The 17,560-nt window shown below is 52.3% G+C and overlaps 1 protein-coding gene across 2 annotated transcripts in view; it reads left to right on the top strand.

Annotated features, from left to right (window-relative positions):
• The first annotated feature begins 674 nt into the window (after positions 1 to 674).
• Positions 675 to 17,560, top strand: part of afg2a (AFG2 AAA ATPase homolog A) — a 25,523-nt gene continuing 8,637 nt past the window's right edge. Inside the window, exons 1-2 of one of the 2 annotated variants that reach the window (XM_030367620.1) lie at positions 675 to 1,155; positions 14,805 to 14,969. In XM_030367620.1, the coding sequence (XP_030223480.1) occupies positions 1,105 to 1,155; positions 14,805 to 14,969 (216 nt within the window). In that variant the 5' untranslated portion in view covers positions 675 to 1,104. Of the gene's footprint in view, positions 1,156 to 12,790; positions 14,483 to 14,804; positions 14,970 to 17,560 lie in introns of those variants that run through there. The other variant, XM_030367621.1, reaches the window with a different exon arrangement.

The following is a 17,560-nucleotide window of genomic DNA, read 5'->3' as shown; positions in this document are numbered from 1 at the left end:
CGCACACGGAGAACACACAGGGGACCAGAGGAATACCCACTAGTACAGCACACAGCCTCGGGCTAGGGGAGGGGCTAGGGGTTGGGGTTAGGAGGTAGGAGGTAGGGTGAGGAGGTAGGGTAGGAGGTAGGGTTAGGGTGAGGAGGTAGGAGGTAGGGTGAGGAGGTAGGGGGAGGAGGTAGGAGGTAGGGAGAGGAGGTAGGAGGTAGGGTAGGAGTTAGGGTTAGGGTGAGGAGGTAGGAGGTAGGGTGAGGAGGTAGGGTAGGAGGTAGGGTTAGGGTGAGGAGGTAGGAGGTAGGGTGAGGAGGTAGGGGGAGGAGGTAGGAGGTAGGGAGAGGAGGTAGGAAGTAGGGTAGGAGTTAGGGTTAGGGTGAGGAGGTAGGAGGTAGGCTGAGGAGGTAGGAGGTAGGGTGAGGAGGTAGGGTAATGACAGAGGGTATTGCATCGACAGAGAGGGATAGCGAAAGAGAGAGAGATTGTCTAGAGTGGGGGACAGAGAGAGAAAAAATGATGATGTACAGGTCTGGTTGGTGTAGGGGTGGTGTAGGGTGTGTTGTTGGGGTGGTGCCGGGTGGTGTTGATTAGTGTTGGGTGGTGTTGTGTTGTGTTTCGGGTGGTGTTGGGTGGTATATGGGGTGGTGTTTTGCGTGGTGTTTTGGGTGGTGTATGGGTGGTGTTGGGTGGTGTATAGGATGGTGTTCAGTGGTGTATGGGGTTGTGTTGGGTGGTGTTGGGTGGTTGTATATGTGTTGAGCTGTGTTTCCCGGTAGCTGCTAAAGTTACAAGCTGCTGTTTTTAGAGGAGGACTGACATCCAATCCACTGACATTCCTCCGCCTTCCTGCAGTCATGCTGGGGAAGTACCGCTCACATCCTCCCAGATACCCCTACAGACACCACAGACACTACAGACACCACAGACACTACAGACCCCACAGACACCACAGACACTACAGACACACAGGTACTCGAACACCACGGACACTACCATGTTGTGTTGCAGTGTATCTGTGTCCTACCGTGTGGAGCCATAGGGGGCGCTGGACCGAGTCTTAGGGCGTAGAGGTGGAATAATGAGTACATTATAAATACATAACACGTGTTAATGACCTCTACCAGAAAGGGAAGTGCTTCTTCACTGGAGATGAGCTGCCAGGTCAGACCTACTGTGTGTGAGTGTGAGTGTGTGTGTGTGTGTGTGTGTGTGTGTGTGTTTGTGTGTTTGTGTCTCGAGGTTTATATCTGTAAACTTCTTATATGTTTCTACCTGTAGTTTAGTTCAACATGTGACAGAGAGCATGAGCAGCCTGGACCTCTGACATCTCCCCTGGTCTCTCTAGTCCTCCGCTGGTCTCTCTAGTCCTCCGCTGGTCTCTCTAGTCCTCCGCTGGTCTCTCTAGTCCTCCGCTGGTCTCTCTAGTCCTCCTCTGGTCTTTCTTATCCTCCACTGGTCTCTCTAGTCCTCCGCTGGTCTCTCTAATCCTCCGCTGTTCTCTCTAGTCCTCCGCTGGTCTCTCTAGTCCTCCCCTGTTCTCTCTAGTCCTCCGCTGGTCTCTCTCTCTTTATATTATTTCCCTCTCTTTCATTTTGTTTCTCAGTCCTGAACACACACACACAGGCACGCACACACACAGGCATGCACACACAAATACACACACACACACACACATACAAAGGCAAACACACGCAGACGAACACACACGCACACAGGGAGGGCTAGAGAGAGAGAGAGGGGGCAAGAGATGGAGAGAGAGGTGGGGAGAGACAGTGGGAGGGGGGGAGGCAGAAGGGGAGAGAGAGCGGGAGATGAAGAGAGCGAGAGGCACAGGGAGGTATTGAGAGAGGCAGCAGGGGGAGAGGGAGGAGGGGGAGATAAAGGGGGAGGGAGGGAGGGGTGTGAGAGGGAACATGTACCAGCAGCTCCTGGTCTGAATGGAACTTCCTGTCGTGTGAAAGACGAGCCGGCGGGGGGGAGAGGGGTGTGGCCCTCCCCCTCCTCCCCTTCCTCCCGCCTACTCCCCCCTGCTGCTGAAACCCTGTTTGTCATTCTAGTGACTGAGGAGGGCGGGAGGGAAGGGGGGAGGAGAGGGATGGGAGCCGGGGGGGGGGGGGGGGGGAGGGATGAGATGAGGGAGAGGGAGGGAGGGAGGGGGGGGAGCACATCCCTGTCTGCCAGGTGTTCCCTTTGTGATCCTCACCTTGCAGCCAGGCATGGAGAGGGAGGGGGGAGAGGAGGGGGGGGGAGGGAGGGAGGGAACAACACATAAAGAGAGAAAGAATAGGGTTTGAGATTGAACACGCAGGGGAGAGAGAGAGGGCGGGCGAGAGACACAACAAAGCCAGCGAGCGAGGCTAAGGTGTTGGAAATGCCCCAGCTCAGCTGTTCTTTCATGGAGGTTAGCTGCTGGGGCGGGAAGGTGTTGACGTGCACGCCCGGCCTGCTCACGTGCACCAGCATCAGCGGCTGTGCAGCTTGGACCGTAGCGATTTCTGGTTAGGGTTCTAAACGGGCTATCACACAGAGCAGGATTATCAGCCCCACGCTAACCTCTCTAGCATGCTACTAGCAACAACGCTGCTAACCTCTCTAATATGCTACTAGCAACATCGCTGCTAACCTCTCTAGTATGCTACTAGCAACAGCGCTGCTAACTTCTCTAGTACGCTACTAGCATCAGCGCCGCTAACCTCTCTAGCATGCTACTAGCAACAGCTCCGCTAACCGCTCTAGCATGCTACTAACGACAGCCCCGCTAAACTCTCTAGCCTGCTACTAGCAACAGCTCCGCTAATCACTTTAGCATGCTACTAGCAACACCGCCGCTAACCTCTCTAGCATACTACTAGCAACAACGCCGCTACCCACTTTAGCATGCTACTAGCAACAGCTCTGCTAACCGCTCTAGCATGCTACTAGCAACAGTGCCGTTAACCACCCTAGCATGCTACTAGCAATAAGGCCGCTAACCACTTTAGCATTCTTCTAGCAACAGCGCCACTAACCTCTCGAGCATACTACTAGCAACCGCTCCGCTAACCTCTCCAGTATGCTACCAGCAACAGCTCCGCTTACCTCTCTAGCATGCTACTACCAACAGCGCCGCTAACAGCTCTAGCATGCTACTAACGACGGCTCCGCAAACCGCTCTAGCATGCTACTAGCAACAGCGCTGCTAACCTCTCTAGCATTCTACTGGCAACAGCCCCCTCTAACCTCTCTAGCATGCTACTATCAACAGCTCCTCTATGTATCCTCTGTTTCCTGCCCAGGGACTACTGATTAAAATTAGCTTGTAGCTAACTCTGGCACTGCAAATGAGCTATGAATTGTCAAATAAACAAATAACTAAATATGTATTTGTCGGTCGTATTCACCGTGCGGTCGTATATAGAACCCGTACGTCACTGACCCGCTGCCTTCAGATAAGGAATTCAGATAAGGTCGTTTAGGTCAAAACTACCTTTGAGTGGGACACGCTGCGGAGGAAGTGGAGGCCGATAATGGGGCGCAAATTAGCCCGGGACCCCCGCCTGGGAAGGCTTTGCTCAAAGGGGCCTTATCTCACATCCAGAGAGACGCAGGGGGGCCAAACTACATGCAGCTGGACTCCAGTCTGAGGCCCCCTGTACTGGTCTGAGCCCCTTTGTACTGGTCTGAGGCCCCCTGTATTGGTCTGAGACCCTGTACTGGTTTGAGCCCCTTTGTACTGGTCTCAGGCCCCCTGTACTAGTCAGAGCCCCTTTGTACTGGTCTGAGGTCCCCTGTACTGGTCTGAGATCCTGTACTGGTCTGAGCCCCTGTACTGGTGCACCCGCCCCCCCCCCCCCCCCCCTCCCTCTGTACTGGTCTGAGGCCCCCTGTACTGGTCTGAGACCCTGTCATGGTCTGAGCCCCTTTTCAGTGGTGCAGCCCCCTGTACTGGTCTGAGACCCTGTACTGGTTCACCCCCCCCCCCCCCCCCCCCCCCTCTGTACTGGTGCAGCCCCCTGCATTGGTCTGAGCCCCTTTGTAATGGTCTGAGCCCCCCCTTTGTACTGGTGCTCCCCTTCCCCTTCCAGTGCTGTATCTTAGCTGGGCGGGGCTGCCGTTCTGCAGGTCACGGTGCAGGGATGCATGCAATGTATGCTGGGAAAGTAGGCGCTTTTATCGGGCAAATTGGTGTCCTATTATTGTTGTTGTGAACGTACAGGTACAGCACTTTTATCGTGAAGGTACAGGGACAGAGCTTTTAATGTGAAGGTACATGTACAGAGCTTTTATTGTGAAGGTACAGAGCTTTTATTGTGAAGGTTACAGGTACAGAGCTTTTATTGTGACGTAGAGAACTTTTATTGTGAAGGTACAGGTACAGAGCTTTTATTGTGAAGGTACAGATATATAGCTTTTATTGAGAAGGTACAGGCACAGAGCTTTTATTTTGAAAGTGCTGGTACAGAGCTTTTATTGTGAAGGTACAGATACAGAGCTTTTATTGTGAAGGTACAGATACAGAGCCTTCACTGTGAAGGTCCAGGGGATGAGTTGCGCCGCAGGGTAAACAAAGCGCCGCGAGGTGACGGTAGGTGGAGCCGCGGCAGATTGTTGTCGGAGATCCAGGGCCTTTTAGCGGAGGGTTTGTTGGTTTAGAGCTTTAGCAGTTGACAGGATGCTACAGACCAGTTTCTCTATCTTTAGAAAGCCGGCCTGTGTATTTTCTCTCCGCACGGCGTTCCTTGCCAAGCGGGACTCATCCAGATCCGGGCCGGTTGGGCGCCCAGGGGCGTGGTGGGCCTTGTGTTCTCAGGGCTGGCCCGTCTGGCATCGCCGTCGTGTTCCACCGCTCACAGCACACGGGACAGCAGCTCATTGTCTTCCCTCTGCGGTCGTGCATGTGAGCGAGCGGGCGTGCACGTGAGCGTGCGGGCGTGAGCGCTGGGCACAGCGTTCCAGGCCTGCGACTCCGAAACACTTTGAAGAGCAGAACTGCTTTTAATGTTTCCAGTTTTCCTATGAATCATAAACATGTGGAGTTTCACGTGTGTGCATGTGGGGTGGGATTCATGAAAGGCGTAGCGAACTACACCAGTTGGTACAACGACCCTGTTCCTGACACATGTGGACCCCCTGTTCAAGCATTGTTTAGTTTCAAGGAGGAATATACAATGATCCTAAACCAGTTTGGAACCAGTTTGGCTTATCAAACCCGTTAGCCTCAGGCGTCCGGACCAGAGCCTCAGCTCTGTGTTAACCTTTTCAGCGCCTGATCAGATGACCGCTGGCTTACAGTAAGACCACTCCCGGAATAGAGCGGGGGGGGGGGGGGGTGGGGGGGTGTCCTGTTACTCTGAGCCAAGGTCAGAGCGGGGGAACGTAATATGCCCTTGCAGGATGGGGGTTGAGTGTCCGGACCACCGCCCTCATTACTCAGTCAGCTCCTCCCGGCCGCCGCCTCCATCTTGTTAAGATGCTCCGATTATAGGAGGCTGATTTCATCTCTGGTCCCCCGACGGCTCGGCTTACAGCCCTGAAAACTCCTGGACCAGGTCCCCTCCCCCCCTCCCTGGACCAGGGCTCCCTACCTCCCCCCTCCCTGGACCAGGTCCCCTCCCCCCCTCCCTACCTCTCCACTCCCTCACCCAGCGATGCTCTCCCTCCTCCCTCCTCCCCTCCGTCCCTCCTCCCTCCTCCCCTCCTCGACCAGCCACAGTCTCCCTCCCTCCTCCCCTCCCTCCCTCCTATCTCCCTCCTCCCTGCCTCCCTCCTCCCTCCTCTCCTCCTGTAGCTGTCCCTGAGCAAGACACCCCACCCTCACTGCTGGTGAATGAATGGGTGAAAGAAAAGGTGAATAATTGGGTGAAGGAATGGGTGCATGGATAGGAGAAGGAATAGGAGAATGAATAGGTGAAGGAATGGGTGCATGGATTTTAATGTGCAAAAATGGATGAATGGATTGGATTGTGATCGTGATCCAATGATTGTTTAGCCCCTTTGCATGGCCCTGGCCAGCAAAGCCCCACAGCATGAGTTTGGTGAGTAAACTGAGGCAGAGAGGCTCAGCAGAGTCCAGAATCCATGATTCAGTGTGAACACCGAGACACGAGGCGCCTCCGCCGGACGGGGACACGGTCGGGGTGGATCCGTCTGTCGGATCCCCAGCGCCGCTTTTATTGCCTGCGTTCCCTCGGGTTGTAAACGAGGAAAGACTGGCTCGACTGACAGCTGTGCTCCACGGTTACCCAGAAGGCCTTGTGTGTGTGTTGACATACCTGGGGAAGTGTGTGTGTGTGTTTATTCATTTAACTCTTGAGGTGTGCGGCCCTACATGTAGCGGCAGAGGTTCGCTTTAAGTTTCAGTCTCTTGGATCTGACGGAGAGAGAGGGGAGAGAGGGAGAGGGAGAGATAGGGAGAGAGAGAGAGAGAGAGGGAGGGAGGGAGAGAGGGAGAGAGGGTGAGAGAGAGAGACCGGGAGAGACCGGGAGAGAGAAAGGAAGAGAAAGAGGAAGAGAAAGAGGAAGAGAGAGCGAGAGAGAGCAGATGTTTGGCTGGCACTGGGAACTGAATGAAAAGATAGAATCGCCACCCAGCCACCAGACCACAGACATGTCCTTCCTCAACCCAAAACCTCCTCTCCTAACTCCCTTCCCCTTCCCTCCCCCTCTCCTCCCCTCTCTTCCCCTCCCATCCCCTCCCTCCCGTCCTCTATTCTCTCTGTTTCAACACATCCCTCTCTCAACCTCCTTCCTGTTCCCGCCCATTGGATTTTAATACCTGCCTGTCATGTCTCCCCCCCGTCCCACCCCCTCCCCCCCCCTCCCTCCCCTTCCTCCCCCTTCCTATGCAGTAGGTCCTGCTGTGTGTCTAGTAATTACCAGCGCACCGAGGAAACCCTTTCATTTCCACGCATGGCCAATTATCTCCCAGTGGAGCCCAGTAAAGTGGCTTCCCTCCACAGGAAGGGGTGTGTCCCGGGCTCAGTGCGGTGTGTGTTTTGCCGTGCGTTGGGTCCGGAGGGTGACTCCCTCCTCCTCTCGACCCGGGTTCAGCTCTGGAGAGGAATCACTGTTTACTTACTGTCCGGTCCTCTAGACCAGGAGTTCTCAAACTGTTTCTACGAGTGTACCCCGTCTAAGGTACTTTTTCAGGCCAAAGTTTCAGCTGAGAAACCCCTTCACCGGCACACCAATCTTTCATAAATAGTGTCTGTGCGTTATTTTTGGCAGTGTAAACATGAACATTAAAAGGCTCCAAATACTCAAAATTTAGTGAGAAACATGGGCCTGTGCTTCATGCAACTCTTGGCTAATTTCACTCCACGAAACAAGCCCAACGCCTGGGAGGGGCAGAGCATGTAGAGGTGGATCCCATTCAAATACATTCCTCCTGAAACTGACCATATTTTGGTGCTTCTGGATATGCTTTCCTTTTCACTGATTCTACTTTCTCCCGGTTTTCAGATTTACGTTTCAACCCCTTGTCCAGTTTCTCGATTTTCTACTCTCTAGCTTTTAGAAATGAAACTTGCGAAGGTTGAAACTTGCTTAGTGTGACATTTTCCGAGTACCCCCTGCAGTACTCCAAAGTACCCCTAGGGGTACGCCATCCTCCATTTGAGAACCACTGCCCTAGCACATCCAGTGAGTCCAGAGGGACATACTGGATGGGGAGGTAGGTTGAGGCCCTGAGGAGAAGGAAGGGGTTAGGGCAGGGTGCTCGGGTTAGGAGGAGGAGCACGACTCTGAGGATGAGGAGGAGCAAACCGGCCGTTTTTATCGTACAACTCACCGCTTTAACAGCCTCGCGTCAAAGTACGTCGTTTGACACATTCAACAGTCGTGTTATTTGTCAGTTCTCAGTCTTCTCCTCCGTTGTTTTCAGATCAGTTGCATGACTTTTCGCTAACACTCTGATATACCACATGACATGACAGACTGCTGAGTAGTCCAATATAAGATTACCTTTAAGAATTATTATAGAAATAATATGAGAACGTGTCATCAAGGGACATGAATCATTCAATTATAATTGCAAAACGTGAACATATATTTAAACGTATTTAAAATATATTCGATATATTAGCACGCTTTTCCTTCTTTTACATTGGTTTATGATAGGACTCCAAGAAATAATCCCAGGGCCCTGATTGGCCCGAGGGCCGCCATTTGAACACCCCTCGGTAAGGGCATCTTGCCAGGGACACGTTTGGGCTTCGAACCCAAGACTCGTATGTCGGGGGTCGTTCCGGGGTCCAGTCCTCCTCTGGCTCCTATCAGGGGCCGGTAATTGATGAGCGGGGACGGCCCGCGGGGGCCACAGCCTTCCCCAGGGCCCTTCCTCTGATTGTAGGCTGGTTCCTGGTGGTTTAGGGGCCGGGACGGTGCTGAAACAGTCCCCTCCAGCCAGGCTTGATGGAGAGCCCTGCCCCCCCACTCACCTCCAGGGGCCCCCATAAAGGAGTCAGGGCCCTAGTAAATAAGAGCTTTATAACGGCCTGGTTTGATCCTGACACCCGCTGGAGGAACCAGGCCGCCAGCAAGGGGGGGGGGGGCTGGTTCTGGGGCTTAGTAAGCTGGGGCTAAGATCAACAGCTCACCATGGGGAGGGGGGGGGGGTTTGGGCACAGGAAGCTGAGGGGGACAGAGCCAGGTCGGGCTGGGAGCCGGAGATTGGAACAGACCCTGCCTAGCGGGGTCTGAGGTGGACAAGAGGGGGGGGGGGAGACGCAAGGGAGATGATCAAATGACTGGGGGATGGTGGGTCTCTGAGGGGCTTGCTCAGGTGACCAGCCGGACAGTATCCTCCACTCTGCCACTGGCTTCACTGGCTAGGCAAACTAGCCACAAGCTAATCGCTAGCTCTGATGAATAGGACGTAGCTATGTAGGACGAAGCTAGCAAAGGGCAAGCTGATCCGTTGGTTCTGGGGGGTTCAGGAGATTGTTATGGTGGCGGTCCTAGATGGCGGTTCTAGGATGTGGTTCTCGGACTTGGTTCCGGGTGGTTCTAGCAGGCAGCTCTGAGTGGTGGTTCTAGGCGGTGGTTCTGGGTTGCGGGCGGTGCGGGACAGGCCTGTTGATCTGGTTTCCTTTGAGGGGGCTCCGGTGTCGTCTGCCCCCCAGCTCCGGGCAGCCCTCACCTCCTCTCCTGTTTCCTCTCCTTTGTGTCGTTCCTCCTCTCCAACACTTCTCCTTCCTCCTGCTCTCATTCTCTTCTCAGCCCCTCCTCCATTCCTGCTCTCCCTGTCTGTCTCTCCCTCTCTCTGTCGCTCCCTCTCTCTGTCTCTCCCTGTTTCTGTCTCTCTCTCTCTCTGTCTCTCCCTCTCTCTCTCTCCCTCCCTCTCTGTCTCTGTCTCTCTCTGTCTTTATCTCCCTCTCTCTGTCTCTCTCTCTGTCTGTCTCTCTGTCTGTCTGTCTCTCTCTCTCTGTCTCTCTCTATCTCTGTATGTCCCTCAGTTGATTTCTCTCGCTATCTCTTCCCCCCCCTCTCCCTCTGTCTCTCCCCCTCTCTCCCGCTTCCTCCCTCTCTATCCCTCCCTCTCTCTCCCTCCCTCTCTGTTTCTGCCTCTCCCTTCTCGCTGTCCTTTATCAGAGTGATCTGTAGGACAGTAGAGTAACGTCTGTGTGTTCTGTCCCTACTGAACGATAACACTGATGCGCCTTTAAGGCGTGTGCACACATGCATATGGGCAGCGTGTATGTGTTTGCGTTGTGTGTGCGCGTGTGTGTGTGTGTGTGTGTTTGTAGTGTGCGTGTGTGTGTGCGTGTGGCGGATCTCCTTCCCACTAGGATCTAGAGAGGTCACCTTGTCACTCTGAAACCTGAAACACTGTGGTAGTCTCTCACTCTTCCTGTCTCTCTATGCCTCTCTCTCTCACTCTCTCTTTCTCTGTCCCTCTTTTGCTCTCTTTTTCTCTCTCTCTCATTCTTCATGGGACTGTTGAGTTGGGCATGGTGTGGTGGAGGTGAAGGCGGAAGGGGGGGCGGGGTTAAGTTCTGGTCATGACGCCCGGCCTCTAAGTGTGTGTGGACACAGGAAGCAGACCTCCTTATAAACACACAGCTGCTGCTCAGAGCCCCGCCCTCAGCCCCACCCCCTGCCCCGCCCCCCAGCCCCGCCTTCACGTGGCTCTCCACTCACTTCCTGTGTATCCTGCACCACCTCCACACCTGTCGCTCCGACCACAACACTCACCCATTCATAGTGGCACACACACGCGTAAATAGACAAACTCACGCACACACACATAAACACACACATACACACACCGCGCTGACCCTTCACCTCTTTATTGATCGTTACCGTCCTAAGACTAACAATATGTACAGAGAATACAGAGTTTGTGTATGTATATGTGTAGATGCATATGTATTCATGTATGAATGTGAAGAAATATAAAAGAGATCCATATGACAGGACAGTTACGTCAGCCGCCATTTTGTATCATCCTCATGAAGGAGTTGTTTTGACAGACTCCGGACTTTATTGGGGGCCCCAGGCAGCTGTGGTGTTCCTCCCTCACCCTCTCACCCTCTCACCCCTCCTCACTGGAACCCAGCTGCTGTTCCTCAATAACCCCCCCTACACACACACACACACATTGTTACACACACTTACACACTGTTTTATACATACACGCTCACAATCTCACACACACACACACATACACACACCCACTGTTACACAAACATACACTGTTACACACACACACACACACACACACACACACACACACACACACACACACACACACACACACACACACACACACACGCACACACATGGTAACACATCACATTTCACACACACACACACACACACACACACACACACACACACACACACACACACACACACACACACACACACACGCACACACATGGTAACACATCACATTTCACACACACACACACACACACACACACACACACACACACACACACACACACACACACACACACACACACACACAAATAGTCACACATCACACTCCTCACACACACACACACACACACACACACACACACACACACACACACACACACACACACACACACACACACACACACACACACACACACCAACTTTGACCCAAACCTTCTCACCTGGCTTCCATATGATCAAAACTTCTCTCTGTCTTTCTCTCTTTGTCTCTCACCTCGTCTCACTCCTTCTTACCCGCTCGCTCCCTCTTTCAACTAACACTTCTCACACTCCAGTCTCACACACACACACACACACACACACACACACACACACACACACACACACACACACACACACACACACACACTCCCATTCCACGCAGCGTACATGCAAACACGTCACACTTGGATGTAATCTAACGACATTAGGAAGCTAGCGATTCCTTTCAGAGGAGTCTTGTTCTGAAGACCGTGATTGAAGAATACTTCACACTATCAGATGGCTGATGTTGATATGCAACAGGTTTTATTCCTCATATAAAAGATATCATGTGGTTCTCAAAAGGGGGAATGTTGAACATCAAACAGTATTCATCATCGTAGATATAATCGTTTGTGTTCCTGAAATCTGTTAAACGTCTCCGAAACTAATCAATCACATGTTCCGACAGGCTATAATGTATAACTAAATACAGTCAGTGTGTGTGCTGTTGTGTCATCGACCCAAGACAAGCACATCACCGGCCAAAGACACACCTGAATGCAGATAGCCCGTCGTACTGGATGCTAATGCTAATCCCAGCTGGAGTGTAGCCACGCCTGCACATGTGGATGGAGAAGGATCATCAGGTTCACTTTAGCATAATGAGGTAGCGGAAGCCAGGGCTAACGAAGGGTTAAGATTAGATGTGTGTGTGTGAGAGAGAGAGAGCGAGAGAGAGCGAGAGAGAGAGAGAGAGAGAGAGAGAATTATACTAGCCCTGTCTCTCTTATGGTTTGCCGCTACTAACGGAATCTGAAGCTAACTTGTGATTGTTAGCGCCGATGCTAGCTGTATGTAAGTGATGTTGGTGCTGATTAGTGTTGTTGATAGCGGTAGCTAGATCGAACCAGTGCTGGTTAGCTTGCTGCTATAGCGGTAGCAAGACCTTACCAGTGCTGGTTAGCGTGGTATCATGGTGTGCTACCAAAGAGAGGCTGCCAGCCTGAGGTTCCCTGCAGGGTTTGTTGTGAGTGTGAAACACCTGGAGGCAAGCTGGATTGTGGAAGGACTGGTTACAGAACCACACACTGCCTGTCTCACTACCTGGCTGTCAGACGTACTGCCTGTCTACTACCTGGCTTACCGCCTGTCTGTCAGTCTTAATATCTGTCTTACTACCTGTCTTACTACCTGCCTGTCTGTCCTCCAATGAGAATGAATGCTAATGAAGAAATCTCAGAGAGGTCAGAGGTCATGACATAGAGCCAGGGTCTCAGAGTGAGGCGGTTAGCTGAGTCTGATAGTAAACATTCAGAGGACCAGAATGCGGGTGAGGCGGCTACGCTCACATAGTGAATTCCCAGAATTCCTGGCAGTGGGGGGGGAGCGACAGGAAGTCATCCGTCACAACGAGGTCATCACACCGCGAGGAGGAGGAGGAGGGGGAAATGCCTCTTTCTCTCTATGAGCCTTCTTCTATCCTTTTCTCCTCTCTATCTCTCCTCTCTCTCCTTCTCTCCGCGCTCTATCTCTCTTCCTCTTATCTCTATCTCTCTACTCCTCTATCTCTCTCCTCATCTCTCCTCTCCTCTATCTCTGTCCTCCTCTCCTCTATCCCTCTTCATCTCTTCTATCTATCCTACTCTCCTCCTCTACTCTTTCTCTCTCCCCTCCTCTCTTTCTCTCTCCTCTACTATCTGTCTCTCTCCTCTGTCCTCCTCTCTTCTCTATCCCTCTCCTCCTCCTCCTCTCTCTCTCCTCTCCATCCAGTATGTGGAAGGTCAACAGTCCATCTTCTCCTGTGAAACGGACACTGTGGAGGAAGAGTTAAAGGTTGATTCTATCGATGGTCGTTACCCTTTATCTTTCATATAATCGTGGCTGTGTTGGCGTAGGCGTGTGTGCATGTGTTGAGTGGGTGTGTGCGTGCCTGCATTGTGCACGTGTCTCTGAACTACTGTAAACACACAAACAGTACGAGGTGTACCAGACACACTGCGTCACAAACACCGACACAGCTGCACCCACACCTGAGAGGAAGGATGAATGTGTGTGTGTGTGTGTGTGTGTGTGTGTGTGTGTGTGTGTGTGTGTGTGTGTGTGTGTGTGTGTGTGTGTGTGTGTGTGTGTGTGTGTGTGTGTGTGTACAGAAACAAACTGCAAACTAAAACGAGTTGCAAAACACATCCTGTTGTTGCTGGCGGTGGGTTCGCCAGAGGTTAGCTTGTTGACGCTACCTGGGCAGCGCCACCTGACCAGGGTGACAGGAAGTGATGCGGGCGCTGACGCTGATGTCACATCCACACAAAGCACCGGAACATTCTAAATCATCCTGGGAGCTGTGAAACGTTTTTAACCATTTCCCCTTCGTGGGTCTGTTGAGGCTAATGTTGTTATTGTCACGGCGATGTGCGTGTTTTGTGTCTCTGAATCCAGGATGCTGTACTATTCTTACAAGCTAAACATATCGGGCCAAACTTAATTCAGTCTTGTACTTACCTAGCGTGATGTAGCACACTTGTATCTGTTCTGCCAAGAACTATGTATGTTTAATGTTGTATGTTGTCCGTCCTGGAATTGAATGTACTCACTTATTGTGTGTTGTACGTGTCGTGCTGGCACTTAAAAATAGTACTTAGCATCGTGTAGCATCTTGTCCTATCTTTGTTGTCTATGGGGACTAGGTTAACCTTATGATTGTTAGTGCTTGGCACAGAGATATAATGTTGTTCCTTTCTTCCGACATATGTACTTTTTGTAAGTCACTTTGGATAAAAGCATTGCCAAATGCCCTAAATGTAACTAGCTTGCTAACCAATTTAACAGTTGAGACTCAGTTGATAGTCTTTTTAGCTAGCTAATTTAACTTGGACTAAGCTAATGCTAGCTGACATATCAAACTCTTGCTGGCTAGCCAACATAACAGACTCTTCCACTTGATAGCTAGCTAATTAAGAGCCATTCCACTCAACCTAAACCGTGTCCAGCCCGCTAATGGAGGCTAGCTCTGAGTGTCCGTCCGTCCGCCTGTCTGCTCAAGAGAGGGGCCTGCCACCTAATGCCGTCTGACAGCCGAGACGCAGGCAGCTCTCGGTACTCTAGGGCTGTTTGGGGGTCACAGAGACGTGGTCTCCAGTGTATGTGGAGGGTTTTATCAGATAATGTCCACATTGTGTCGCAGGCTAAGGGGTTTGTCCGCGGCAGTGACAGGGCGGATTGGTTCTAACACTATTGGAGAGGTACTTGGCAGGTCACCTGCAGCAGCCACATCTTGGTACACCTGACCTGAGACCTGAAAGGTTTTAATCAGACGAGGAACTCCTGGAAAACAAAGTGGCTGGTGGCTGGTTTCCTGGTTCATAACTTCAAGACAGACCGTAAGGTGTTGTTTATTCACACATGTTCTTTTTCATGGACAAGATATCGAGATTCTTTGATTGCTCCTCAAGTGTGTCAAGTCAACTCTGATTTATTTATTTATTCACCTAATCACCGTATGTAGTATGTTGTTTAAGAAGTACTCCAATTTGAAGATGTATTCTCTGCTGTGACACCCTTCCCATCTGGGATTAATAAAGTACATTTGAGTGTCTTTATTTATGTACTGTACAAACTATCTCTGACGTGTTTTCCTTAGTTAACCTCTTCTCTCAGGTCCATCAGAGGCCCTGTGGTGGTCCTAACCCTCTCCTCTCTGTTCCCAGGCGCTGATGAGACCGGGCCGTTTGGACCGCATCGTGTACGTCCCGCTCCCAGACGCCCAGACCCGCCGTGACATCTTCAACATCCAATTCAGGAACACGCCGGTGTCCCCCGACGTCAGCCTGGACCTCCTGGTGGGCCGGACAGAGAAGTACTCCGGAGCCGAGGTGGGTCCATCCATATACACAACCATGATACAAAGAACCATGATACACAGAACCGCACACACTGTGACCGTAATACACAGAACCGTGATACACAGAACCGCGCACCCTGTGACTGTGATACACAAAACCGTGATACACAGAACCACGATACACAGAACCATGATACAAAGAACCGCAAATGCTGTGACCACGATACACAGAACCATGATACACAGAACCATGATACAAAGAACCGCACATGCTGTGACCATGATACACAGAACCTCCTTGCACTGCAGGCACTTAAGTGCCTCAGAAAACTACAACAACTAATACTTATCCCAACCCCCCGAGTATCCACAGAGCTTCCTCTCTGCACTACTCTGACATGGTGTTGTCTCTATGCATTAAGTACTCCCCTGGTATTATCTCTGTTCCTCTAGGACTCTGTGGTACTGCAGTAATCCAAACTAGTATTCCCAGTGTTACTGCAGTAATATAAACAAGTATTCTGAGTGTTACTGCAGTAGTATAAACTAGTATTCCCAGTGTTACTGCAGTAATCTAAACTAGAATTCCCAGTGCTACTCCAGTAATCTAAAATAGTATTCCCAGTATTACTGCAGTAATCTAAACTAGTATTCCCAGTGTTACTGCAGTATTCTAAAATAGTATTCCCAGTGTTACTGCAGTAATATAAACTAGTGTTCCCAGTGGTACTGCAGTGATATAAACTAGTATTCCCAGTGTTACTGCAATAATATAAACTAGCATTCCCAGAGTTCTCAGCCCAAGAAAGAGGGCTGTTGTGAGCGCAGCCTGCCTACAAATGAAGGCTCTGCCGCGGCTCAGAGTGCGATTACTAGTCTGGACGTGTGACGTCTCTGCCCTGCTGTTGGTCAGTGGAGCTGCGAGGAGGGCACAGCGCTGACGGTCTGTCAGGGGGTCCGACGAGGGAACACACAAACACCTCTTTGTCCGACGGAAGGGCCTCCCAGCCCTTCGGCCCAGTGGGTGATTCACACCGCCTCCACAATGTAGCCTCCGCCGCTAAGCTCCACAAATAAACAAACAGTCCTGTGGGGCCGGCGAGGAGGGCCGTGTCGTTGGAGTGTGTTGTCGGGTGGCATGTGGCTCAGGAGGGAGAGCGGGTTGGCTGGTAACCGGAGGGTTGCTAGTTCGATCCCCGGCTCCTCCTAGCTGAGCGTTGAGGTGTCCCTGAGCGAGGCGCCTCACCCTGACTGCTCCTGACGAGCTGGCTGTCAGCCTGGGTGGCTGACACCGCCAGTCGGCTTGTGAATCTGTTTATGAATGGGTGAAAGTTTGCGTGAATTGGGTGAATGTTAGGCAATATTGTAAAGCGCTTTGAGAGGCCACTGGATTGGAAAGTGTGGTATAAATGCAGTCCGTTTTGAAGGCCTTCCTTCTACGTGGGTTTGAGGAGGCAGAGGATTCTCCGGTCACTCTGAGAGGACCCAGAGAGGAGGACGTCTGTCACTGGCTTATCTATCAGTGGCCCCGGCTCCTGTTTAGTCTGGCCCCTGGCTCCTCAGGGCCAGCGGGGACACGCTAATCCCTGAGGCTTCGCTCCGGTGACCTTTGGTGTGTCGCTCGTCGACACAACAAGCACACACACGGCGGCCTTCACTGGGTTCTGCCGCCCACCCTTTGGATAGGGAGACGCCAAAACAAGGGCTGTTGTGTTCCGTCCCGCGGGGACGAGGGAAGTGGGGCCAGGGTCACCTCGGTCTCCTCCTCCACAGGTGTGTCTCCGAGCGGGGAGACACGCCGCGGTCCGGCTTGTGACGCTCTCCGCTGAAGTGTATTGGTACCTGTGCTTCACCTTGACCCATGGCTCACCTGTTGTTCACCTGTGTTCGGGGCCCATGGTGTCCCAGGTGTTGTGATGGGAGGACGGTCGAGTGGCTGGGCTGTTCATGACTCATGGCATGCTCATGACTGCTGCTGGATCTGGACTTCTTATGCTAAGCTATGCGATGTTAAACGAAGCTATGCCATCTGGCGTCAGGTGATTAGAGGCTCCCAGATACAGCTCGCTAGCATGTGGCTAGCTGGGGTCTGGACTGCCTTCGCCAGGCTAAGCTGATATATGCTCGCTTGCATCAGGCTTTATATTGAAGACGCCCAGTACAGTACCGCAGCAAGCAGCTGATAGGGGGCTGGATGTGCTACAACACCAGGCTATGCTACACCTGGCTAAGCTATGCTACACCAGGCTAAACTATGCTATACCAGGCTAAGCTACGCTACACTACACCAGGCTAACCTCTGCTTTGCTGCACCTGGCTAAGCTATGCTACACTAGGCTAAGCTACGCTACGCTCCACAACACCAGGCTAACCTACGCTATGCGACACCAGTCTAAGCTACGCATTGTAGAGGTTTATACACCACGTTCCAGCTGCCCTGCGGTGGTCAGAGGGCCTGGAGGGGGCGTTGCCGTGGTACCCGGGGAGGCGGGGCGGGGGGGTTTGTCTTGGCAGGGCCTGAGATGGAGGACGGACCGCCGGGGCCGTACACTAACAACGCCAGCTACAGGGGCCCCACCACACCGGTACTGGGGCCCCTCGGAAACCGAAGCCCCTGGGGCT

This window comes from Gadus morhua, chromosome 10, assembly GCF_902167405.1.
Source record: "Gadus morhua chromosome 10, gadMor3.0, whole genome shotgun sequence".
Classification (NCBI taxonomy): Eukaryota; Metazoa; Chordata; class Actinopteri; order Gadiformes; family Gadidae; genus Gadus; species Gadus morhua.
This window is presented reverse-complemented; position numbering and strand designations above follow the sequence as displayed.